The sequence below is a fragment of the Somniosus microcephalus genome, chromosome 31, assembly GCF_052327205.1.
Source record: "Somniosus microcephalus isolate GS21.2 chromosome 31, FLI_Smic_1.0, whole genome shotgun sequence".
Lineage (NCBI taxonomy): Eukaryota > Metazoa > Chordata > Chondrichthyes > Squaliformes > Somniosidae > Somniosus > Somniosus microcephalus.
Window position 1 is genome coordinate 26,450,771 of NC_141017.1, and position 26,873 is coordinate 26,477,643.

At 49.4% G+C, this 26,873-nt stretch overlaps 1 protein-coding gene across 1 annotated transcript in view; it reads left to right on the plus strand.

Annotated features, from left to right (window-relative positions):
* Nucleotides 1–23,356, plus strand: part of LOC147097669 (G protein-coupled receptor 54-like) — a 55,980-nt gene extending 32,624 nt beyond the window's left edge. The window contains exon 5 of the mRNA XM_085971666.1: nucleotides 20,623–23,356. Within this exon, the coding sequence (XP_085827792.1) occupies nucleotides 20,623–20,982 (360 nt within the window). The 3' untranslated portion in view covers nucleotides 20,983–23,356. The remainder of the gene's footprint in view (nucleotides 1–20,622) is intronic.
* The last annotated feature ends 3,517 nt before the right edge of the window (nucleotides 23,357–26,873 follow it).

A 26,873-nucleotide genomic window follows, 5' to 3' on the forward strand; every position in this document is an offset into this window, starting at 1 on the left:
CCTCCATTTCTGGGGATAGGTTGTTGACAAACATCCACTATAAGCCCACTGACTCCCACAGCTACCTGGACTACACTTCCTCCCACCCCGCTTCCTGTAAGGACTCTATTCCATTCTCCCAGTTTCTCCGTCTCTGCCGCGTCTGTTCTGACGATGCCACCTTCCATACTAGTGCTTCCGACATGTCTTCCTTTTTCCTCAACTGAGGATTCCCCTCTACTGTGGTTGACACGGCCCTTGACCGTGTCCGTTCCATTTCCCGCACTTCTGCTCTCACCCCTTCCCCTCCCTCCCGGAACCACAATAGGGTTCCCCTTGTCCTCACCTTTCATCCCACCAGCCTCTACATTCAACGGATCATCCTCTGCCATTTCTGCCGCCTCCAACGTGATCCCACCACCAAACACGTCTTCCCCTCACCTCCCCCTTTCAGCATTCCCAAGGGACCGCGCCCTCCGCGACACCCTGGTCCACTTCTCAATCACCCCCAACAGCCCCTCCCCTTCCCACGGCACCTTCCCGTGCAAGCGCAGGAGATGCAACACCTGCCCTTTTACCAACCTCCCTTCCCACTGTCCAGGGCCCCAAACACCCCTTCCAGGTGAAACAGCGATTTACTTGTACTTCTCGCAATCTAGTATACTGTATTCGCTGCTCACGATGCGGTCTCCTCTACATTGGGGAGACCAAACGCAGACTGGGTGACCGCTTTGCGGAACACCTCCGTTCAGTCCGTAAGGGTGACCCCGAGCTCCCGGTGGCCTGTCACTTTAATTCTCCGCTCCACTCCCACTCTGACCTCTCCGTCCTCGGACTCTTACACTGTTCCAATAAAGCTCAGTGTAAGCTCGAGGAACAGCACCTCATCTTGCGATTAGGCAATTTACAGGCTTCTGGACTCAACAGCGAGTTCAACAATTTCAGACTATAACCCCTGCCCCTATTTTCTCAGGCGGCAGCTGTTGATGATTCTGCCATCCCCATTTGCGACATTTAATCTCTCCTGCCTCCATCCCTATCACAGATGTCCCCTCCCCCTTTCCCTGCCCCCGCACCTGCTTAAAATCTGTTACATCTCTAACTTTTTCCAGTTCTGACGAAGGGTCCCAGACCTGAAACGTTAACGCTGTTTCTCTCTCCACGAATGCTGCCTGGCCTGCTGAGTGTTTCCAGCATTTTCTGATGTCATTTCTGTCCTTAGTGATGTTGGTTGAGGGATAAATATTGGCCAGGACACCGGGGAGAACTCCCCATATCTTCGAATTAGTGCCCGGGCATCTTTTACATCCGCCTGAGAGGGCAGACGGGGCCTCGGTTTAACGTCTCATCCAAAAGACGGCAGTGCAGCACTCCCTCGGCACTGCACTGTGAGTGCCAGTCTAGATTTTATGCTCAAAGTTCCTGGGGTGGGATTTGAACCCACAACCTTCTAACTTAGAGAGTGCTGCCCACTGAGCCCCGGCCGACAAGGATGTTGTAATATAGAACACTGGTGACGTAAGAAAACTCACTGAGCACTTGCTTTGAGTATAAAACAAGGCTTTAATCAACTGTTTCACAACCATGAGATTCTAGTTACATCACTAGTTCCTGGTTACAAAAACGTCCTGGGCAAGCTGGGCTTGGACTTTATACTTCCGATTAGGCACTTTGCAGCCTTCCGGACTCAATATCGAGTTCAACAATTTCAGATCATAACCTCGGCCCCTATTACATTTTTACTTATATATTTTTTTTCCACCCCTTTGTTTTGGGTTTTTCCTTCCCCCCCTTTCCTTTTTTTTTCTCTCTCCCACATGGCAGCTGTCTCTCATCCTGCCAGTACACTTCACACCTAATCTGAGCCGTCTTTTGTCTCCACTCTCCTATTACCATCTCGTCTGGTTTTGAATACCTCTTAATGTCTCTTTACTTCTTTTGTTCTATCGCAGCCCTGCCTTCGATCTATTTTATTTCCTTTCCAGTTTTGAAAAAGGGCTAGACCCGAAACGTCGACTCTAATTTCTCTCCACGGATGTTGCCTGGCCTGCTGAGTTTTTCCAGCATTTTCTGTTGTTATTTTGGACTTTATACTCCTTGGACGGCTCCACCAGCTGGCCGCCCAGTGTTATTTCATGTGTCATTTCTTCATGAATGATAAGATTAATGACAACAGGTATCAGTTAAAGATACACCAAGGGTTTAGGGTTACGATGGTGTAGCATTTCTGTTCCTAGACTAGTAATCCAGACAACTTGACTACTAATACAGACAACCTGTGTTCCAATCCACCACGGCAAATGAAATCTGGAGATAAAAAGCTGATATCAGTTAAAGTGACCGTGTTGTTAAAAACCCAACTGGTTCACCGCTGTCCTTTAGGGACGGAAACCTGCCGTCCTTACCCCGGTCTGGCCCACACGTGACTCCAGTCCCAAACTGATACGCTTATCAATTACTTCATAAAAGGTGATGAGTCGAAGAAGAGATGATGAGTCGAAAGAAGAGATGAATAAGGCTTTTATTAGCTAAGAAGAGACCATGCTTCTTCGTGAGTGACTGAACAAGTCTGAACGAAACCCACACAGTGGTGGGTGGAGTCAGCTGAGGCATGCCTCCATACACAGCGCCACCCAGAGGTGGCAATATACAATACAGTGGTTTACCACATTCACCCCTTGTTTAATGTGAAGTCCGGCGGGGTGAAGGGTACTACAAGTTAAGTCTATCAGGAGGCCTTGTCTGACGTCCTGATCGTCGTGGTGGCGGCGGTGGTGTTGCAGCATCCGACGTCGGGTCTGGTGTCTGGGTGGTTGGCGAAGATTCCTGGGGCTTTGGCATGCCGTCTGCAGGGGTTGGGTTGGGAGGGGTGGTGGGGGATAACAGTGGTAAGGGGGATAACGGTGGTAAGGGGGATAACGGTGGTAATTCAGGGGTACCCGAGGGTGCGAGATCTCGTATGGAGACCGTGTCCTCCCGCCCGTCTGGGTATGTCACCCAGGCATACTGGGGGTTGGCGTGTAGGAGGTGCACCCGCTCGACCAGGGGGTCCGTTTTATGCGTCCTCACGTGCCTCCGCAGTAGGACGGGCCCAGGAGAAGTCAACCATGCCGGTAGCGAGGTTCCCGATGTAGACTTCCGGGGGAAAACGAACATTTTCTCATGAGGGGTCGCATTAGTGGCAGTACAAAGCAGTGACCGAATGGAGTGAAGCGCTGCAGGGAGGACCTCCTGCCAGCGGGAGGTCGGAAGGCCCTTAGATTTTAGTGCTAAGAGGACTGCCTTCCAAACCGTCGCGTTCTCCCTTTCCACCTGGCCGTTCCCCCGGGGGTTGTAACTGGTGGTCCTGCTCATGGCGATACCTCTTGTTAGCAGGTACTGCCGAAGTTCGTCGCTCATGAACGATGAGCCCCTGTCGCTATGTATATAGCTGGGGAACCCGAACAGAGCGAAGATGTCATTCAGACACTTGATGACCGTGGTACTGGTCATGTCTGGGCAAGGGATGGCAAAGGGGAAACGGGAGTACTCATCAACTATGTTGAGGAAGTACACATTGCGGTCAGCGGAGGGGAGGGGCCCTTTAAAATCGACGCTCAGGCGTTCGAAGGGGCGGGTGGCCTTGATCAGGCTTGCTCTGTCCGGCCTATAGAAGTGCGGTTTGCACTCGGCGCAGATTTGGCAGCTCTTGGTCATGGTCCTGACCTCCTCGATGGAGTAGGGCAGGTTACGGGATTTGATAAAATGGAAAAACCTGGTGACCCCCGGGTGGCAGAGGTCATTGTGGAGGGACTGCAGCCTATCACTCTGCGCGTTGGCGCATGTACCACGTGATAGGGCATCTGGGGGCTCATTGAGTTTCCCTGGCCGATACAAGATATCATAATTGTAGGTGGAGAGTTCGATTCTCCACCTCAAGATCTTGTCGTTCTTGATTTTACCCCTCTGCTTATTATTAAACATAAAAGCTACTGAACGCTGGTCAGTGAGCAGGGTAAATCGTTTCCCGGCCAGGTAATGCCTCCAGTGACGCACCGCTTCTACAATAGCCTGGGCCTCCTTTTCGACGGAGGAGTGTCTCGTCTCGGGGCCCTGGAGGGTCCTTGAGAAAAAGGCCACGGGTCTGCCCGCCTGGTTAAGGGTCACGGCTAGGGCGAAGTCGGAGGCATCGCTCTCCACTTGGAAGGGGATGGACTCATCCACCGCGTGCATTGCGGCCTTCGCGATATCGTTCTTGATAAGAGTGAAGGCTGCACACGCCTCTGGTGTCAGGGGGAAGGAGGTGGCTTTGATGAGGGGCCTGGCTTTGTCTGCATAGAGGGGCACCCACTGGGCGTAGTAGGAGAAAAACCCCAGGCATCTCTTCAGTGCTTTTTGGCAGTGGGGAAGGGGTAGCTCCATTAGGGGGCGCATTCTGTCGGGGTCGGGCCCGATGACTCCGTTCTCCACCACGCAGCCGAGGATGGCCAGGCGCTTGGTGTGAAACATACATTTTTCCTTATTGTACGTTAGGTTCAGCCGTTGGGCCGTACGGAGGAAATTTGCTAGATTAACGTCGTGGTCCTGCTGGTCGTGGCCGCAGATGGTGACGTTATCCAAATAGGGGAAGGTTGCCCGCAGCGCGTTCTGGTCAACCATTCGGTCCATCTCCCTTTGGAAGACCGAAACCCCGTTGGTGACGCCGAAGGGGACCCTAAGGAAGTGGTAGAGGCGGCCGTTTGCCTCGAAGGCAGTATACTGGCGGTCCTCATGGCGGATGGGCAGCTGGTGGTACGCTGACTTAAGGTCGATGGTGGAGAATACTTTGTATTGCGCAATCTGATTGACCATATCAGATATGCGAGGGAGGGGGTACGCGTCCAGCTGGGTGTACCGGTTTATGGTTTGGCTGTAGTCGATTACCATGCGGCGTTTTGCAGTGGTTTTAACGACTACAACCTGGGCTCGCCAGGGGCTAGTGCTACCTTCGATAATGCCCTCCTTCAAGAGCCGCTCCACCTCAGAGCTGATAAAAGCTCTGTCCCCGGCACTGTACCGCCTGCTTTTGGTAGCGATGGGTTTACAGTCGCGGGTGAGGTTAGCGAACAGGGGAGGGGGGGGGACTTTTAATGTGGAAAGGCTGCAGGTGGTTTGCAGCGGGCGATTTAAAAGTTGTTGGTTGCAGACTGTGAGTGGGGGGAGGGGTCCACCGTATGCTAGTGTGACACTCTTAAGGTGGCACTGAAAATCCAACCCTAGCAGGACGGCAGCGCAAAGACGGGGCAGGACTAGCAGTTTAAATTTTTGATATTCAGTGCCCCCTACTGACAGGGTCACCACACAGTAGCCGCTGATGTCCATTGACTGGGACTTGGACGCCATAGAAATGCGATGGTGCGTTGGCAGAATCGTGAGGGAGTGGCTACGTACCGTGTCGGGGTGGACGAAACTCTCTGTGCTCCCGCTGTCGATCAGGCAACTGGTGGCGCGGCCGTTTACCGCGATATCCATCATGGAGCTGGATAGATGGTGAGGGTGGCCTTGATCCAGCGTCACGGAGGCCAGTATGTGGCTTAGTGAGTCACTATAGTCATCCGCCGAGACGGTGGTCGGTTCCGGTGACGAAATGGCGGTTGAGTGCGTTGGATACGATGGCGGCGGATGCCATGCGGCCAGGGGTACACAAAATGGCGGATAAGATGGCTGCTCCCACGGCCCGCACGCTGCGCTGCTGGCTGGCTTCCCCTTGCAGGCGTTAGCGTAATGGCCTTTCTTCCCGCAGCCCGAGCAGGTAGCTGTCTTAGCTGGGCAGTGCGCTCTGGGATGTTTTAACTGGCCACAGAAATAGCATTTTTGGGCCTGGTTACTGGGCATCGAAGCAGTTCTTACCGGAGGCTGCTGTCTCGGTTGGGTCGCTGCAGCGGTTGGTGCCGGGGGCGGCGGTCCCGTGTCCCACGGTTTCGATTGCCATGTCTCGGCGCCGTTACGGGGGTATGCCTCGAGGTTTCGGTGGGCCTCCTCTAACGAGAGCGCAAGGGCAATGGCCGTCTTCAGGTCGGGTTCCTTGCTTTCTAGCAGTCTCTGCCGGGTGTGGTCTGACTGGAGGCCCCTGACGAAGGCATCACAGGCGAGTCCCTGCGCGTGCTCCACAGCCGTTACCGCTTTACAATCGCAGTCTCTGCAGAGTGCCAGTAGCGCCCGTGCAAATGCCCCTACCGATTCTCCCGGTTGCTGCCTGCGGGATCCCAAGAGGTGTCGGGCGTAAATTGTGTTCACTGGGCGCGTATATTGCCCTTTTAGTAGCTCGAGGGCCGCCACGTACGTATTAGAGTCCCGGATTAGCATATATACTTGATGGCTCACCTGGGCGGTCAAAATTTTCAGTTTGTGATCCTCCTCTGTAACCTGTGAGATTGCGAGGAAGGATTCAAAGCAGCTCAGCCAGTGTTCAAACTTGGCTGATGCACCCACATCTTGAGGGTCGAGGTCCAGGCGTGGTGGTCTGAGGGCTCTCAGCAATGTCTGCTGTATCCGTTGCTGTTGTTGCTCCTCAGGTGTCGCCATTTAACTTTTAGCTAATAAAATTGATACGCTTATCAATTACTTCATAAAAGGTGATGAGTCGAAGAAGAGATGATGAGTCGAAAGAAGAGATGAATAAGGCTTTTATTAGCTAAGAAGAGACCATGCTTCTTCGTGAGTGACTGAACAAGTCTGAACGAAACCCACACAGTGGTGGGTGGAGTCAGCTGAGGCATGCCTCCATACACAGCGCCACCCAGAGGTGGCAATATACAATACAGTGGTTTACCACACAAACCAACGTGGCTGATCCTTAACTGCCCTCCGCAGTGGCCCAGCCAAGCCGCTCAGTTATATCAACCCGCTTCAAGATGAAGGCTCACCACCACCTTCTCAAGGTCAACTAGGGATGGGCAATAAATGCCGGCCTGGCCAGCGACGCCCACAGCCCGAGAACGAATTAAATCTCCGTGTTGATGATTACTGAAATGTGGGTTTAAGAGATTGTTACGTGGTGTTGCCATGGGTTAGACACTAGCCTTTACCTCTAGGGCTGGGTTTTGAATCTAGACCACAGCAGGGGAGTGAAAGTCCCCTCTGTCCGCTGGCTATAAGGGTCGTGTGTGAAAATAATTTGGACACTGTGCTGCACCCAACGTTTGAATTTACTTGATTTCCACTGAAGGGGGCACTTCCTTTCACTGTTCCTTACCCCAAAAACCAACTGCTTCACAATTCTCTGCATCGAACTGCGTCTGCCACTTGTCTGCCCACCTTACTAACCTGCCTTTGGCCTCCTGAGATCTCCGGCAATCTTCCTCACAGTTTGCCACGGCCCCTAGTTTGGTATCTTCCGCAGACTTCAGTCCCATTTCTTCCATGCCGGTGCCCAAATCATTTATGTGAATGGAAAACAAACGAGGGTCCCAGCACAGATCCCCTGAGCAGTTCCCATTTTTCAAAGCTATGTGGAGGATTCTGGCTCGTGCCTTCACTATCTCCTCCCCAGTCTCCCTGGTAATTCTGAGATGGATCCCACCTGGGTCTCCCGGCTTCTCCCATTTTTGTTCCATTGACGGTTTGAAGACCGTTTCCTTTGGAATATTTCTCTGCAGTTGTAGCTCCTCCTCGTCTTCTCGCGTGTTCCTACAGTCCCATTTTTCATCTTCCTCAGTCAACACTAGGGTTGGCAGCAGTGTTCCCTTTTGGATGCGCGGCCACTTTAAGGGGCTGCACGGTCCATTCAATATACCGCCCATGCGCGGCTTTTCCCATTTAAAAGCCGGTGAGCCGGCTGCGCGGGAGCTCCAGACCACGGTCACGCAGCTTAAAGGAACCTGAGTTAGCAATGCTCCTGGATCTCCCAGGAGCCTCTCAGAATGGGGCATGAATGTTCCGCACTCTGCCGCCGGCAGCCCGGGGAGATCTTTGCACTTTGAATATTCTGCTGCAGTAGAGCGCCCGTCTCCCCGTCAGCCCCCCCCCACCACCCCCACCCTCGCTCCGTGACATGGAGAGGCCTCCGGCTCGGTGACATCACCACCCTCGCCACTGCAGACAGCCAGCCCTTGGTCAGGGGTGAGGGGAAACGGGATGGGCTGGGTGCTGGAGGTCTGGGGGGCAGAGCGAGGGAGCAGGGAGAGGTGCAGGGCTAGGATGAACAGGTACTAGGGGGCAGGGGCTTGGGGCTCAAGGGGGGGTGGGTAGAGTGTGTGACCAGGGACCGGAGGGGGCTGTGGGATTGGGCTTAAGGTGGGGGGGGCCAAGGGGAGTGGGAGATAGCGGACTGCAGGTCACGGAAGAGGAGATAGTAGACTGGGGGTCTGGAGATTGGGGCTAGGGAGAGTGGGAGAGAAGGAGACTGTGGAATAGGGGTCAGGGGAGAATGAGGCTAGGGACTGGGGGTCAGGGGAGAGGGAGACTGGGGAATGGGGGTTGGGGAGAAGGAGACTGGGGAATGGGGGTCAGGGAGAGGGAGACTGGGGAATGGGGGTTGGGGGGAGGGAGACTGAGAAATGGGGTGGGTGTGAGGCCCAGCATTTCCTGTGGAGCCTGGAGCCGAAGCAGCAGCGTGGTGGGGAGAGGGAGCGTCACCGAGGGAGGAGCAGCCAGTCGAGGTATGAGTAAATCCTGGGGACCTTTCCATGGGTGAACAGGGAACGATTGTCACCGGCGGGCTCTGAGGATTCTCAGTGAAAGAACCGAGGGGGCGTGGGGGGAAGGGAGAAGGAAGGTTTCTGCACTGAGAGCTATTCGAGCGGGAGGTGCTTCACCGTAAGTGGCCTGTTGAGGTGGTGACTTGGTCAGAACATCATTTAAAAGGGAATGGGATAAGTATCTGAAAAGGAGGAATGTGAAAGGCTCTGGGAGGAATGGGGTAAGAGGAGAGTGTGTCAGGCACTGGGGGTCGATGGCCTCCTCCTGTGACACAATTTCTATCATTCTAGGAGAACTCTCCTTTATTGAGCTCCGGGAGTGGTCCAGTAATGTTGGTGCTGAGCTGAGTTCAGGACGATGGGCCCTGTGAGAAGTTCCCCAAACTCCGAGCCCGCTGCCCTTTGTGCGATCGCTCGGTTTGGTTCAGGTCGGTCTGTGCCCGTCTGTTTTGACATGTGAAGTCCTGACTGGGGTTCAGAGTTGTCACCCTCGCACAGAACCTTAGATTTTAAATCACTGGCAAAGGTCTAGAGGGGAGATGAGGAGCAATCACTGAATCATAGAAATTTATGGCACAGAAGGAGGCCATTCAGCCCATCGTGTCCGTGCCGGCCGACAAAGAGCTCTCCAGCCTAATCCCACTTCCAGCTCTCGGTCCGTAGCCCTGTAGGTTACGGCACTTCAAGGGCGTACTTTTTAAATGTGATGAGGGTTTCTGCCTCTACCACCCTTTCAGGCAGTGAGTTCCAGACCCCCACCACCCTCTGGGTGAAAACAGTTCTCCTCAAATCCCCTCTAATCCTTTTACCAATTACTTTAAATCTGTGTCCCCTGGTTATTGATCTCTCTGCTAAGGAAAATAGGTCCTTCCTATCCACTCTACCTAGGCCCCTCATAATTTTATGCACCTCAATTAAATCTCCCCTCAGCCTCCTCTGTTAGACATAGACATAGAAACATAGAAGCTAGGAGCAGGAGTAGGCCATTCGGCCCCTCGAGCCTGCTCCGCCATTCAATGAGATCATGGCTGATCATCCAAATTCAGTACCCTGTCCCTGCCTTCTCCCCATATCCCTTGATCCCTTTAGACTTAAGAAATATATCCAACTCCTTCTTGAATATATTTAATGAATTGGCCTCAACTGCCTTGTGTGGTAGAGAATTCCACAGGTTCACCACTCTCTGGGTGAAGAAATTCCTCCTCATCGCTGTCCTAAATGGCTTACCCCTTATCCTTAGACTGTGACCCCTGGTTCGGGACTCCCCCGCCATCGGGAACATCCTTCCTGCATCTAGTCTGTCTAGTCCTGTTAGAATTTTATAAGTAGTTCCAAAGAAAAGAACCCCAGCCTCTCCAATCTCTCCTCATAGATAATCTTTTCGCTCAGAGAGTTGTCGGTATCTGGAACGCTCGACCTGAGAAGGTGGTGGAAACTGACTCCATCAATAACTTTAAAAGGGAGTTGGACGGGTATTTGAGGAGGAGGAGGAACTGACAGGGTTACAGACAAAGAGCGGGAGGATGTGGGACCGAGCGCGACTGCTCCCTCTAAGAGCCAGCACAGGCACGACGGGCCGAATGGCCTCCTGTGCTGTAAGTCTCTACGATTTCTAACCTCGGAGGCGCTTAGAAAAGCCCTCGGCTCTTTCCCTTTACATTGACTGCTGATCTTTCCTCCATTCTCCCTGTAACGTCCGTGTGTAATTGAGACACGGACTGCAGGAGTTGGTTATAACAGGTGTTTACTGAATGGAGACAAAACTGGAACTACTATGCAAGGTTACTACACAGGCTTATATACAGGGGTGGTCACTACTGGTACTGCAGTATACAGGGGCTGCAGAATATATTTCCTCCTTCAGGTTACATACACTACACTCCCCCTAAACCATCCTAATTTTCTTCCCTTCCATGAGTTTTAAATTTCTCATTTATTCTGCCTGACGAAAGTAAACCAAGTAACGAGGGAAGTGCATGCATATTAAAAAATGGGCGGGGGGCGGGGGGGGGGGGGGTTTAGAAATGAGGGGCAATTGGAAGGACTGTAATACATAAGAACATAAGAAATAGGAGCAGGAGTAGGCCAATCGGCCCCTCGAGCCTGCTCCACCATTCAATAAGATCATGGCTGATCTGATCCTAACCTCAAATCTTCTATCACTCTGCATCCACCCGAACCCATGTGATCTCCCGGGAGAGGCGAAAAACCAGATAAAGACCCAATGGCCAATTTGGGAGAAAAAAATCTGGGAAATTCCTCTCCGACCCATCTAGGCGATCGAAATTCTTCCAGGAGATCACTCTGTCCCTATATTTTCTACAGTACTTACCTTCTGTAAAGGCGATCTCCACCCCAGCCAGGAACAGGAATAAAACCATCTCCTGAAATCTAACAGAATTAGAACACAGTAGGAGCAGAACAAGGCTACACGGCCCCTGGGCCCGCTCCACTACCCACAGGGCCATGACCATTCCGAACCCAGACTCATGTCCAATTTCCTGCCCGCTCCCCGTAACCCTTTATTCCCTTTACTTCTAGGAAACTATCTATTTCTGTTTTAAATTTATTTAATGATGTAGCTTCCACAGCTTTCTGGGGCAGCAAATTCCACAAACCTACCACCCTCTGAGTGAAGAAGTTTCTCCTCATCTCAGTTTTGAATGAGCAGCCCCTTATTTTAAGATTATGCCCCCTAGTTCTAGTTTCACCCATCATTGGGAACATCCTCACCGCATCCACCCGATCAAGCCCCTTCACAATCTTATATGTTTCAATAAGATCGCCTCTCATTCTTCTGAACTCCAATGAGTAGAGTCCCAATCTACTCAACCTCTCCTCATATGACCACCCCCTCATCCCCGGGATTAACCGAGTGAACCTTCTTTGTACTGACTCGAGAGCAAGTATGTCTTTTCTTAAGTATGGACACCAAAACTGTATGCAGTATTCCAGGTGCGGCCTCACCAATACCTTGTACAACTGCAGCAATACCTCCCTGTTTTTATATTCCAACCCCCTAGCAATAAAAGCCAACATTCCATTGGCCTTCTTAATCACTTGCTGCACCTGCATACTAACTTTTTGAGTTTCGTGCACCAGGACCCCCAGATCCCTTTGTACTACAGTACTTTCCAGTTTCTTGCCATTAAGATAATAACTTGCTCTATGACACTGGGATACATGTCCTCTTAGCACTTGTGAATGCTTTTCTTTTTAAAAAAGACTGATTTAGTTTGGGTATAATGCGCAGAATAAGTTTGTTTCTGTCACAGGCTGTAACTAAAGCAGTCCTCATTAAAATTGTGTTCGCCAGCAACCGAACACGTCCTGCCCAGCACCTCCCTCTGGTGGCCGCCGTGTGGTACTGTGTGTGCGTCGGATCCTTTTCGTTTTTGCCATGGAGCAGTTCACACAAAGTGACCGAGAATCAGATGATTTAGCGCCGAGGAGTTCGCTTTTGAGTTCGGGGTTTCTTTCCACTCGTTTTAAAAAAAAAAAAAAAAAAAAATCCCACAGCAGCAGATGGGCGGTTAGTTTGTGGTTTAGGCTGAAATTATATCACATCTATCGCGCCCAGATTGAGATCTATTGAGTTCAGTCTGAGAACGTAAGAGCAGAGTCATACTCCGGGCTGCGCGTCCACCAAGGTCACAGTAAGGCCAGCGCCATAGGAGGTCTGTGCAAGTGTTGCCCAGCTTCAGTCCCTTGTCTGCCTTAATGTTACAAGGCAAAAGGCAGGAGTATCCCTTCCTTTATATATAATTAAAAGTTTCCCTATGAAAAGAAGGAACTTGCATTCATGTAGCGCCTTTCACGGCCTATTTGAATCTAGGGGACTGCAACATCCAATTTGTGCACAGCAAGCTCCCACAAACGGCACTGAGATACATGAACAGATACTCGGGGGGGGGGGGGGGGGCGATTTTCCCAGCCCCGGGGAGGTGGGTTTGGAGGCAGGACTGCCGGGAAAATGGCAGAATCTGGGGGCGGGTGCCCATCCCGCCCCCAACCCGCCCCCGTGCCTTCTTCCCAGGAGGCGGTTACCTGACCCGCGCCGGGTCCCGTCTCCTCGAGGCGGGAAGGGGATTACAGCCACTTAACAGGCAGCTAAGAGGATTATCCCCGTTTTCCCAACAGACCCTGGCGGGGCTTCCCGACGTCGGGGGAAACCCCGCCAGGGTCAGCGAGGCGAGCAGTGGATCTGCGGGGGTGAGAGTGGTCCTAAAGTGCGCTGTGGAGGTGAGTGATGTGTGCAAGTTTGGAGAGGTAAGTATGTGAGGTGAGTGAAAAGTCTTAGAAAAAGTTTCCTTACCTTTGTTTCTTCCTGCAGGCTTCAACCGTTGGGGATCCGGAGGCTCCGGCATCTCCACGGCAGAGATGACAGAATGGTGAAAGGTCATCGACCTGAAACGTTAACTCTGTTTCTCTCTTCACAGATGCTGCCTGACCTGCTGAGTGTCTCCAGCATTTTCTGTTTATATTATGACAGAATGGCAGCTGCATTCTCCGATGCAACAGCCATCTGCTTTCTGCTCAGGAGAGAGGTTTGGGGAGCCTTGAGTACAAGGACTCACCAAACAACAGAGAATGTTCTCAAAGCTGTCAAACAATGACAATTCATAGAAACATAGAAACATAGAAGATAGGAGCAGGAGTAGGCCATTCGGCCCCTCGAGCCTGCTCCGCCATTTAACGAGATCATGGCTGATCATCCAAATTCAGTACCCTGTCCCTGCTTTCTCCCCATATCCCTTGATCCCTTTAGCCTTAAAATTTTTGACAGCTGTAAAGTCAGATGTTGACGATCTTTTACATCCACCTGAGCGGGCAGACGGGGCCTCGGTTTAGCGACTCACCCGAAAGGAGGATAAAAGAATCAGGAAAGATTGAGCAGGCTGTTGGAAAAGACGAGTCTGAGGGAGACCTAATGGAGCTCCGACAGTGCAGCACCTCCCTTGCAGCACTGCACTGGAGTGTCATCTGAGATTCCGGGCTCAAGCCTCTGGAGCGGAGCTTGGACCCGCAACCGGCCGGCTAACTGAGAGGCGAGAGCTCGCGCAACTGAGCCAGGGCTGGCAGCACACGACGAAAGGGCCCTGACATGAATCAGTCATTCATGAAAGAAAGACTTATGAAATAATACTGAGCGGCCTACGGGTGGCGCTGTCCAGGGAGAGTATAAATACTCAGGCACGGGCCCAGCTTGCGCAGGACATTCTTTAACAGGAACTAGTGAAGGTCACAACTAGACCTCCATGTTGTAAAGCAGTTGATTAAAGCTTTGTTTAACGCTTAGGCCAAGTGCCTAGTAGTTTTCTCACGTCAGGTCCCGTGGGCACTTTTAAAACCTGGCTTCACGCCAGTCTGAAGAGCTATGCGGCAGGTAAAGTAACCTGGGAGTGGAGTGAGGCAGCCTGCTTTCACGCATTTAGTTATCAGATCAGAGTTATACTGCCACTTTTTTTTTGCACCGAAAAGGCATTAATGCAGAAGTGGCGGTATAACTGCGATCAATGTACCCGTTAAGCTGCGCAGGCCGCCCAGCGGCTTCACAATGGACAAACCGGCGCATGCGCGGAAATTTGAATGGGCCACGCAGCTCCTTAAAGGGGCCACGCACACAAAAAAAAAAATTCGGGGCAACATTGACTGCAACCTTAATTTTTTTTTTTTTTGTCCCACGACTTGTTTCTTCTTACGTCTTTATCAGAGCCAGAGGTGGCAGTGGTTGGAAATCGCACTGCTGAGCTGCTGAGGGTGAAACAACAACAACAACAACTTGTATTTATATAGCGCCTTTAATGTAGTAAAGCGTCCCATGGTGCTTCACAGGAGTAGTAAAAGACAAAGGGGGAAAAATTCGGTATCGCCCATTTTGGGGCGCTAATATCGGCCGGGCATAAAGTTTAGCGCCCGGCGCTAATTATCACCTCCGACTGCAAAATTCGCCTCTATCGCCCCTGGAAGTGATTTGAGCGCTAACTCAAGCGCTACACACCTCTCTTAAGACGCTAACGTCGGGGAGCGAGGCGCTACCTCAGAGCGCTGGCGAAGCTCAGGTGATGTCAGTTACCATGGAAGCCAGACAGACTGGCGCCATCCAGTTCTTAAAGGGGAGGGGCCATCTTGCTGGCCAGCCACTCCCTGCTCATTGCAGCCTTGAATCTCGGCCTGGAGAGACCTCGAAAGCAATTGTGTTGGAAGCACTAATGGCGAGGCCCAGGGAAAGAGCTCAGCGCTTAGGAACCTCAAAAGTGGTGCTGAGGGCCAAAAACTCCCTAGGACAGCGTTAAAACCAAAAATTTTGCCAACCAGAAAAGGCAGGAAGCGCCCGCCTTTAAATAGCGCTCCCCCAGCCCCTTCCCGACTTGAAACGTTCCCCTCTACCTGTCATTCTTAGCGGTCCGGTCAATATCCAGTCCGGGGCGCTACCGGGTGTTGCACACTTGACTGACGTCACGATCTGCAGGCGCAGGAGATCATGGCGGTAGTGTTTAGCTGGTCAATTTCGCGAGCAGCGCTAAAATCACCACGCTCGGGCGCTAAGTTCCTAGCGCCCCCCCGGAGCCGCTAACAGGAGGTGCTAAGCAACCGAATTTCTCCCCCCAAAAATTTGACACTGAGCCACATAAGGAGAAATTAGGGCAGGTGACAGGTAGGTTTTAAGGAGTGTCTTAAAGTAGAAAGAGAGGCGGAGAGGTTTAGGCAGGGAATTCCAGAGCTTGGGGCCGAGGCAACAGAAGGCACGGCCACCAATGGTGGAGCGATTATAATCAGGGATGCTCAAGAGCAATTAGAGGAGCGCAGATATCTCGGGGGGGTTGTGGGGCTGGAGGAGATTACAGAGATAGGGAGGGGTGAGGCCATGGAGGGATTTGAAAACAAGGATGAGAATTTTGAAATCGAGGCGTTGCTTAACCGGGAGCCAATGTAGGTCAGCGAGCACAGGGTGATGGGTGAACGGGACTTGGTGCGAGTTAGGACACGGGCAGCCGAGTTTCGGATGACCTCAGATGAAAGATGAATATTAAAAACAGATAGATAATAGGGTCGCGACAGAGAGCAAGGCTGCAGGTGAGGGGGTGAGAGAAGGGCGGGATTGCAGAAAAATTGCGTTTTTTTTCTAGTCCAAGGCCTGCAGCAGCTTGAAGGAAGGACCCTACAAATGTTTTTTTTATTCACTGCAATGACTTGGAAAAATAGGATTTAGAAAAAATATTTGGAAATGGTTGGTTGGTCTGCAGGACGTAATGTTTTCATAAATTATTTAATTCTTCTTCTAAATGTAAAGGGTTTGTTACCAACCCGAGTAAGGTCCCTCAATCCCTTCTCAAGCTGTTGATCCAATCGCCATCTGCGAGCCTAGCGCAGTCAGCTGCAACCATAGGCTACCGGCCGGGGAGATCTATTTATACTGCGTCTTGCTGGCTGTAGGTGTTGCTAAACCCCGACTGGTTTTCCTCGTGGGGTGCAAGTGACTGTACGAGTCTTCATATCAAGAGCGAGCAACGTTAAGAACATAAGAAATAGGAGCAGGAGTCGGCCATTCGGCCCCTCGAGCCCGCTCCGCCATTCAATAAGATCATGGCTGATCTTCTACCTCATCTCCACTTTCCCGCCCGATCCCCATATCCCTTGATTCCTTTAATATTCAAAAACCTATTGATCTCTGTCTTGAATATACTCAACGACTGAGCCTCCACAGCCCTCTGGGGTAGAGAATTCCAAAGATTCACCACCCTCTGAGTGAAGAAACTTCTCCTCATCTCAGTCCTAAATGGCCGACCCCTTATTCTGAGACTCTGACCCCTGTTTCTAGACTCCCCAGTCCGGGGAAACATCCTCCCTGCATCTACCCTGTCAAGCCCTGTAAGAATTTTGTATGTTTCAATGAGATCACATCTCATTCTTCTAAACTCTAGAGAATATAGGCCTAGTCTACTCAATCTCTCCTCATAGGGACAATCCCCCCATCCCAGGAACCAGTCTGGTGAACCTTCGTTGCACTCCCTCTACGGCAAGTATGTCCTTCCTTAGGTAAGGAGACCAAAACTGTACACAATACTCCAGGTGTGGTCTCACCAGGGCCCTATATAATTGCAATAATCTTATATTCAAATCCTCTTGTAATAAAGGCCAGCAAAGTTAGCATGGGAATGCCCATTATTAGAGCAGCTTAACTGCCTGCTTCACTGGCCTTCCAACTGGTGTGGAATTGAGTTCCGCGTAACATGGGGTGCGACTTCAATTTCAACTGTGATGTTAAGGCAAGGGGCACTGGCTCGAACTGGCAAAGGGCCATTTGGGATATTGGTTTTTTAATCACACTTATGTGAGTGACAATCATGAAAATACAGTCCATATATATTTAGAATTGGAAAGGAGCGTAAGAACTCATGTAAAAAGAAAACACCATTCAGCCCATCAAGTCCATTCCTTCCACAGCTCACCTATCATGAAGTCCATCCAACCCACCAGATCTATCTTGGAGTTTACTCAACCCACCGGATCTATCTTGGGGTTTACTCAACCCAACTGATCTATCTTGGAGTTTATTCAACCCAACTATCTATCTTGGAGTTTACTCAACCCAACTATCTATCTTGGAGTTTACTCAACCCAACTGATCTATCTTGGAGTTTACTCAACCCAACTATCTATCTTGGAGTTTATTCAACCCAACTATCTATCTTGGAGTTTACTCAACCCAACTACCACCCCACCAATGCGTCAGTAATGGAATCTATCCAACCCGACTTATATATCATGGAGTTCACCCAACGAGCTACAGATTTCAGACAACTTCCTGAATGCTTACCTAACATCTTATAATCCGGGGGGGGGGTGACCCCGAGCTTCCGGTGGCCTGTCACTTTAATTCACCGCTCTACTCCCACTCAGACCTCACTGTCCTCGGCCTCTTGCATTGTTCCACGGAAGCTCAGCGTAAACTCGAGGAACAGCACCTCATCTTCCGATTAGGCACTTTACAGCCTTCCGGACTCAATATCGAGTTCAACAATTTCAGATCATAACCTCGGCCCCCATCATATATATATTTTTTCCACACTTTTTTTTTGTTTGTGTTTTCTCCTCTCCCACAGGGCAGCTGTCTTTCACTCTGCCAGTGCAATTTACACTTCATCTAGAGCCATCCTTTGTTCCTTAACCTGTCCCATTACCATCTCCTTTTGCCTTGAATATCTCTTAATGTATCTTAGTGTCTCCTGCCTTCTATCCTATCACAGACCTTCCCTTTTGTTCTTTCCTCCCCTCCCCCCTTTCCCAGCCCCTACACTTGCTTAAAAATCTGTTCCCTTTCCTGCTTTTTTCCAGTTTTGACGAAGGGCCATCGACCTGAAACGTTAACTCTGTTTCTCTCTTCACAGATGCTGCCCGACCTGCTGAGTTTCTCCAGCATTTTCTGTTTTTATATCTTATAATCCTTGATCAGTTGACTTCCATGGCATGGCAACTCTGTGATCCCAGTAGCTCAAGAGGCATCATATTCCATACACAATAGTCCTTTTAAAATCCAAAAATGCGACGATCGCAATAAGCTTAATACTCAGTGCCTCCCCCTGAAGTGTGTTTAATTGACCTGGAGTCATCTATTAACACCATCACAAGTGCAAATTGTCAATCATGGGGTGATGCCGAGTATCTGCTCATTATTCCACGGGTGTGAATGATTGATCCTCAGCTCAAGTTCAATGTTATTTCACAAGAGGCAAATTGAAAAAATTATAATTTAGATGTGTAGCTTTGCTAACATTTAATGACACAAAATCTGGACAGGCTGGTGGAGCAGGACAGACAAAACATAGAAACATAGAAGATAGGAGCAGGAGTAGGCCATTTGGCCCCTCGAGCCTGCTCCGCCATTCAATGAGATCATGGCTGATCATCCAAATTCAGTACCCTGTCCCTGCTTTCTCCCCATATCCCTTGATCCCTTTAGCCTTAAGAAATATATCCAACCCCTTCTTGAATATATTTAATGAATTGGCCTCAACTGCCTTCTGTGGTAGAGAATTCCACAGGTTCACCACTCTCTGGGTGAAGAAATTCCTCCTCATCTCAGTCCTAAATGGCTTACCCCTTATCCTTAGACTGTGACCCCTGGTTCTGGACTCCCCGGCCATCGGGAACATCCTGCATCTAGTCTGTCCAGGGGAGGGGAGGAAACCTGGAAGAGCCATGAGGGAGGGAGATGGGGATTTGATGGAAGGACCCTAATGTGGAGGTGGAAACACCAGGCAGCATCTTGACCATAGGGGAAGGAGAGAAGGAGAATGATTGACCTATCAGGAGAGGTTCACTAAAGATTGTGGGGATTGCTAACAGTGAGATGGTTTTGGCTATCGTGCACTTTATCAATTATGAGCTCTACCCTGCCCAACTCATCAACCATGAAGTTTACCCAACCACCTCCTATCCTGAGGAAAGGATTTGCTCGTTTACTCTGAAAGTAAATTGAGAAAATGCCGAAATGCTTTAGTTTGCTAACATTACCTGGTGTGTAAAATTAATTGGGTAGGATCATTTTTCCCCATCGGATAGTGGACTTGTGGAACAGTCTTCCAGTCAGAGAATGTAATTCATTCAGATTAAATAGTTGCCTTCAACGGGAACTGGGTTCATATCTGCTGAGAAGAAGGATTGAGGATTAGAGAGCTATCATTAGCACTGTTTGATTGAAGGTAGGTGAAAGCACCTTGGGGGTTAACAGAAAGTGTGGGATGGCTCCTGCCTGGAGCGGGTGTGATGGGTTGAATGGCCTGTTGTCACAAAGGACATTGGGGGAGAAATTGGGTCCCTTTGCACCTCCCATTATCGCCTCCGGGGGTGCGATAACGGGGCGGTAATCACATCGCCTGGGCGCGGCGAGAAGACCGACTCCCGCGATATTCGGCGGGAGGTTTGCGGCGGTGGTATGGCGTTGCACCCCGATCGCCTTCGCCATGACATCATCGCCATGTGCGTCGCCCCAGACCCGAACTTGGGTTCCGCCCCCCACTGCAGCATCGCCGGGCGAAAACACCGGCAGCTGCAGGAGGCGTATACCAGGAGGCCGGGCGCTTCTGGGGCGATACTTAAAGGCGAGGTGGCCGAGGTAAGTAAGAAATCTGAAATGATGTTTGATGTAAGGAAACTACGAGGCACTTGGTCTGAGTATTAAACAAAGCTTTAATCAACTGGTTTTCAACATGGAGATCTAGTTGTGTCCTTCACTAGTTCCTGTAAAAGAATGTCCTGAGCAAGCTGGGCCCATGCCCGAGTATTTATACTCTCCCTGGACAGCGCCACCAGCAGGCCACCCAGCATTATTTCATAAGTCATTTCCACATGAATGACAAGATTCATGTCAATGTTTCTGTTTTTTTTTCCAGTTTTCTTCTCCAGCGCTCGATCAGCCCGGCGCTCTGCTGCAGCGCAGTGGGCTGATCGGGCCGGATCGCGTCTGCCGTCGGGGACCAGGTAAGTTTTGCCCCTCGCAGAGCCTGCAGCGATGGCCCTTCCCTTTAAGGTTGGGGAAGGAGTCTCCCAACACGGTAGCGCTGCCCGGCCCAGTGTGCAGCGCTGTTCACCTACCGCCCCGCCTGCTGCCCCTTGCGCTCCAGGAAGGAAGTGGACACTTGATTGAGCGCTCCACATCCTTCCTGGAGCGTAAAACTTAATTTTTTTAAAGTTGAAAGACATTAGTAGCTGGCGCTAATTTTTCAACTTTTAAAAGTTAGCCCCCCAAATGCGGCCATAATGAATTTCTCCCCCCCCTTTACGTTCCTTCACCAATTGCCATAAAGGAGCACAAGAAAATATTGTGGGGAAGTAAAAACCACATTTGAAAGACCCTATTGGGCAAGGGAAGGCGGGGGCAGGAAGAGAACAAATATTTATGAACAAAAGTTGTTAGTTGCTACTTGATTTTGATATATGAAAAAGCTGTCAATTAATTCCCCATCCATGTATTCTCTTCCAGCAAGTACATCATTTATCAGAGCGGTCAATTGCTATGAGAACCAAGATTACCAAGATGGTGGTGGTGATCGTGTTGTTGTTTACCATGTGTTGGGGCCCCATCCAGCTCTTCATCCTCTTCCAGGGTTTCTACACAAACTTCCAAGCCAACTATGAGACCTACAAGATCAAAACCTGGGCCAACTGCATGTCCTACGCCAACTCCTCAATCAACCCCATTGTCTATGCCTTCATGGGCGAGAGTTTCAGGAAGTCCTTCAAGAAAGCCTTCCCCTTTATGTTTAAGAAGCGAGTGAGAGACAGCAGTTTTGCGAATGGCTCCAGAAACGCCGAGATGAAGTTTGTCACCGAGGTGTCTTAAGTTCTTAGAAGATGACAATTGACTTGAGAATAACTGAATGGCTGAGTGACGCAATGAAATTCTTCATTAGTAACTCTATACATCTTTTCTTTGAGGGCTGTAATGACTTTAGTCAAAATTCTAGATAATGATCTAGCAAGTAATTGCCAGTTGCAGTAGAGGACACCATTCAGCCCATCAAGTCCATTCCTTCCACAGCTCATCTATCATGAAGTCCACCCAACCCAACGGATCTATCTTGGAGTTTACCTGATCCAACTATCTATCATAGGCTCCACCCCACCAACTCATCTGTAAAGGATCTACCCAACCCAACTCATCTGTCATGAAATCTACCCAACCCAACTCACCTATCATAGAGTAGAGGACACATTTCAGCCAATCAGCTTTCAGTATTCAAATGACGTATGACTGCATGGCTTATTGTTGTTGAACACTGCCTGTGTTGTGCCAACTTTGGGATGATGACCATCCAGATATTCGTAACGTTTTGCCAGATAAGGCTGGAGCTAAAAATGGAGCAATGTTCCAGCTTTGGAGATTCCAGGTTGTTAAAGGATGGGAGGCAAGAAGGGCAAGGAGGGAGGAGGATAGTAAAGGTTAACAACAACCTACTGGGTAGGTAGGGAGCTAGAGAGTTTAGCATCTTTGAGCTACACCAGAAGTGACAACTGGAAAACAACAATGACCGTCCATCAGAAAAGAGCTTGCAATGTAATATATAATAGGGAACACATAGAAAAATCATCACTATTAAAGGAAAGTTCCATTCAGATAGCGCCTTTCACACCCTCGCCGCTTTACAGCCAATGAATTACTTTTTTGAAGTGTAGTCACTGTTGTAATTTAGGGAAATGTGGCAGCCATTTTGTGCACAGCAAGCTCCCACAAACAGCAATGTGATACATGATAAGTTGACCTGTCTTTTTAGTGATCTTGGTTGAGGGATAACTTTAGGCCTGGATACCGGGGAGAACGCCCCTGCTCTTTTTCAAATAGTGCCATGACATGGTTTACATCCACCTGAGAGGGCAGACAGGGCCTCGGTTTAATGCTTCATCCAAAAGCGCTCCCTCAACACCGCACTGGGAGCGTCAGCCTAGATTTTTTTTGGTGCTCGAGTCTCTGGAGTGGGACTCGAACTGACAGACATTCTGACTCGGAGGCGAGAGAGTGCTGCCCACTGAGCCATGGCTGACACTTCAACTCATAACTTTGAACAAAAGTGCATTTTTGAGCAGCTGTTGGAGTAATTGGAGCCAGCACCCATGGGGTAGTGTAACACCAAGGTTAGATAGATAGATGGACAGACGGACAGAAAGGACGGATGGAAAGGAGTTCCTCAGGGCAGTGTCCTAGGCCCAACCATCTTCAGCTGCTTCATCAATGACCTTCCCTCCAACATAAGGTCAGAAATGGGGATGTTCGCTGATGACTGCACAGTGTTCAGCGCCATTCACAACTCCTCAGATAATGAAGCAGTCCATGCCCGCAAGCAACAAGACCGGGACGACGTTCAGGCTTGGGCTGATAAGTGGCAGGTAACATTCGCGCCACAGAAGTGCCAGGCAATGACTATCTCCAACAAGCGAGAGTCTAATCACCGCCCCTTGACATTCAACGGCATTACCATCACCGAATCCCCCACCATCAACATCCTGGGGGTCACCATTGACCAGAAACTTAACTGGACTAGCCACGTAAATACTGTGGCAACAAGAGCAGGTCAGAGGCTGGGTATTCTGCGGCGAGTGTCTCACCTCCTGACTCCCCAAAGCCTTTCCACCATCTATAAGGCACAAGTAAGGAGTGTGATGGAATACTCTCCACTTGCCTGGATGAGTGCAGCTCCAACAACACTCAAGAAGCTCAAAACCATCCAGGACAAAGCAGCCCGCTTGATTGGCACCTCATCAACCACCTTAAACATTCACTCCCTCCACCACCGGCGCACCCTGGCTGCAGTGTGTACCCTCTACAAGATGCAGCTCACCACCACCTTCTCGAGGGCAACTAGGGATGGGCAATAAAGGCTGGCCTAGCCAGTGACGCCCAGATCCCACAAATGAATAAAAGAAAGAAAGCTAACTTACACTTATATATAGCACATTTCATGTCCTCAGGACGTCCCAAAGCACTTCACAGCCAATGACGTACAGTGGTCACTGTTGTAATGTAGGAGCTCCAAGTCCGAGTAATTTCAGTCTTTAAATCTATTTATTCCAAACCTACTTTCTGTATTTGTAATATTAGCTGGAGTTCATCATATTAAAGCAAATGGAAACAAGAAGGCGACGGAGAAAACATGTAGCCTTTTCCCCAGTGCATTATGTCTGTTTGGGCAAGATTCTTAGTAAAGCTGCCTCCTGTGTTATGTCACGGCTTTGTGTGCAGTATTTCTTGATATTTCATATTTAGCTGGCGTGACGGACATTCATCGATTTTGTTTTCTAAAGAACTCATTGGTGACGTAATAAAACTCACTACGCACTTGGTTCGAGTATAAAGCAAGGCTTTAATCAACTTGTTTCAGAACATGGAGGTCTAGTTGTACTTCACTAGTTCCTGTCTTACAAAATGTCCCTGGACAAGCTGGGCCCACGCCCGAGTATTTATACTCCTCGGACGGCACCACCAGCTGGCCGTCCAGTGTTATTTCATGAGTAGTTTCTTTATGATGATGAGATTTATAACAATTGGCACGTGGGCTTCAGCTTGATGATTGAGCTTGACGTCTCTGGTAAAGACTTGACAATGTAATGCAGACAGTATGCCACCCAGTGTATCTTGGAACGAGTACAAGTGAGAAAGAGACTGAAGTTGAAACTTATAAATCTCATTGAAACTTATAAAATTCTAACAGGACTAGACAGACTAGATGCAGGAAGGATGTTCCCGATGGCGGGGGAGTCCAGAACCAGGGGTCACAGTCTAAGGATAAGGGGTAAGCTATTTAGGACTGAGATGAGGAGGAATTTCTTCACCCAGAGAGTGGTGAACCTGTGGAATTCTCTACCACAGAAGGCAGTTGAGACCAATTCATTAAATATATTCAAGAAGGAGTTGGATATATTTCTTAAAGCTAAGAGGATCAAGGGATATGGGGAGAAAGCAGGGACAGGGTACTGAATTTGGATGATCAGCCATGATCGCATTGAATGGCGGAGCAGGCTCGAGGGGCCGAATGGCCTACTCCTGCTCCTATCTTCTATGTCTATGTCTATGAAAGCAAACAGTTGGATGTCAGGTGACGACAGGCTAAGACGTGGCTGTGATTTTCTCCATGGATGTCGGTACACACGTGAAGAAAGAGTGATTGACCGATGGACCTGACCCGACTTACATTTATATCGCGCCTTCTCACGACTCGGGACATTCCCAAAGTGCTTGACAACCAATGAAGTACTTTTTGAAGTGTAGTCAAATGTAGGAAACGCAGCCTGGGAACCAAAGTCATCAGTCAGCAAATTTAAAATGGCAACTAAAGTTCGATGCACAGAGGTATTTAAAATATGATTTTCCATATGGCATTATTTTAGCGCCAAAAGTGTTAACAAAATACAGGAAACTCTCGTTTAAACGGCACCTAAATATCCGGAATTCTCTATTAACCGGCAAAGTTCTCACTCCGAAAACAACACCTCAATAACCGGCAATGTTGCCGAGTCCGAGTCTCCCGCGGTGGCCGAGTTAGTCAGTGGGGGTAGTTCTCCAAACTGCCACTACTCAGCTTCTTGGCGCTGTCGGAAGCCGGAACACCTCAATAACAGGAGGCTGACTCTCCCGTGCTGTATACAGTCGTTTACTGTATAAGTTTTGTTTTACTGTTAAGTAATTAAAGAGCTATGGATTACCCTCAACTGGCAGTACTGTACTTAATCAAGCATCTTCCACCATCCATTTAACACAACATTCTGTAGGTGAGTACCCAATTACTGTATACTGCACATTTCTTGATTTTTTAATTTTTGTTTGTTAAAAATAGCCTCGGTAGATAACCCTCTCCGTCATCCGGAATTTTTAATCAACCGGCAACACGCCGGTCCCGTCAGTGCCGGATACCAGAGTTTCCTGTAATGCCAACCAGTAAATACAAACTATATAATCTTTCTTGGTTCGAAGTACAGGAATCCCGCCCCATATGCGGATTTCAAGTATACACGCTTTCCTCTCTGCGACAACTTTTGCCAACCGCAGCAGTGAATTTTGCATATACGCTGTTTCTGATTTAGGATCAAGGTAAATAATGTGATTTTATTGCTTTTATATTCTTTTTTATTGTGTTATTTGAACATTTATACTGTATTTGCCAACCCGTGGTTTTACCAACCACGGGGGTTTTCAGGGACGTGTCCCCCCGCGGTTGGGGAAGGATTACTGTACTTTTTGAAGTGTAGTCGCTGTTGTAATGTAGGAAACGTGGCCTGAGAACCAAAGTCATCAGCCAGCAAATTTAAAATGGCAACTAAAATTCGATACACAGAGGTATTTAAAATATGATTTTCCATATGGCATTATTTTAGCACCAAAAGTGTTAACAAAATAATGCCAACCAGAAAATACAAACTATATCATCTTTCTTGGTTTGAAGTATTACAGAACCCGCTGTGTGTCACAGGAATGAAGACCCATCATAAACGCGGGATTACTACCCACGGCACATAGAAGATAGGAGCAGGAGTAGGCCATTCGGTCCCTCGAGCCTGCTCCGCCATTCAATGCGATCATGGCTGATCATCCGAATTCAATACCCTGTCCCTGCTTTCTCCCCATATCCCTTGATCCCTTTAGCCTTAAGAAATATATCCAACTCCTTCTTGAATATATTTAATGAATTGGCCTCCACTGCCTTGTGTGGTAGAGAATTCCACAGGTTCACCACTCTCTGGGTGAAGAAATTCCTCCTCATTTCTGTTCTAAATGGCTTACCCCTTATCCTTAGACTGTGATCACTAAATCACATGGCCCTTTTGTATTTGAGTGTATGCAGACCTTATTAGTGTCACACAAAAGACAAAATTAGCAACTATAAGCTTCTGCCCAGATGTGTAATCACTTCCTTTGAATGTTGTATATTGTTCTGTGAACCAGTCTCTGGTAAATGTTCTGGCGTGTTGCTTTGTGTTGGGAATGAGGCTAATTGTCTTGCACGAGAAGCTGTTGAAATAAAACTCTTCACATTTTACTGGGGGTTTCTTTGCAAGCTGAAATACACGGGCGGGGCTGGAGCACAATGCGGACTTGTAACATTAGAGATATTTTTTTAAGGAGCAGGTGAAAAGGTAATTGGTGACCATAAGCTTGCCCCCTTTTTCAGAGATCAACCTCACCCACTCACATCTGACCAACCCCTCAATCCAGTCTCTCTGCAGAAATACATGGGCTCTGTAGTCACGGTGTTGGATTCCAGAACTAATGTTTAATGCATTTTTAAAAATTCATTCATGGGATGTGGGCGTCGCTGGCAAGACCGACATGTATTGCCCATCCCTAATCGCCCCTTGAGAAGGTGGTGGTGAGCCGCCTTCTTGAACCGCTGCAGTCCATGTGGTGAAGGTACTCCCACAGTGCTGTTAGGGAGGGAGTTCCAGGATTTTGATCCAGCGATGATGAAGGATCGGCCGATATACTTCCAAGTCAGGATGGTGTGTGACTTGGAGGGGCACTTGGAGGTGGTGGTGTTCCCATGCGCCTGCTGCCCTTGTCCTTCTAGGTGGTGGAGGTCGCGGGTTTGGGAGGTGCTGTCGATGAAGCCTTGGCGAGTTGCTGCATTGTGTTAAGCATTCAGGCGCTAATCACACACTGGCATGGTAAGGGTAATGCAGTGATTAGAACATACGAAATAGGAGCAGGAGTCGGCCATTTGGCCCCTCAAGCCTGCTCCGCCGTTT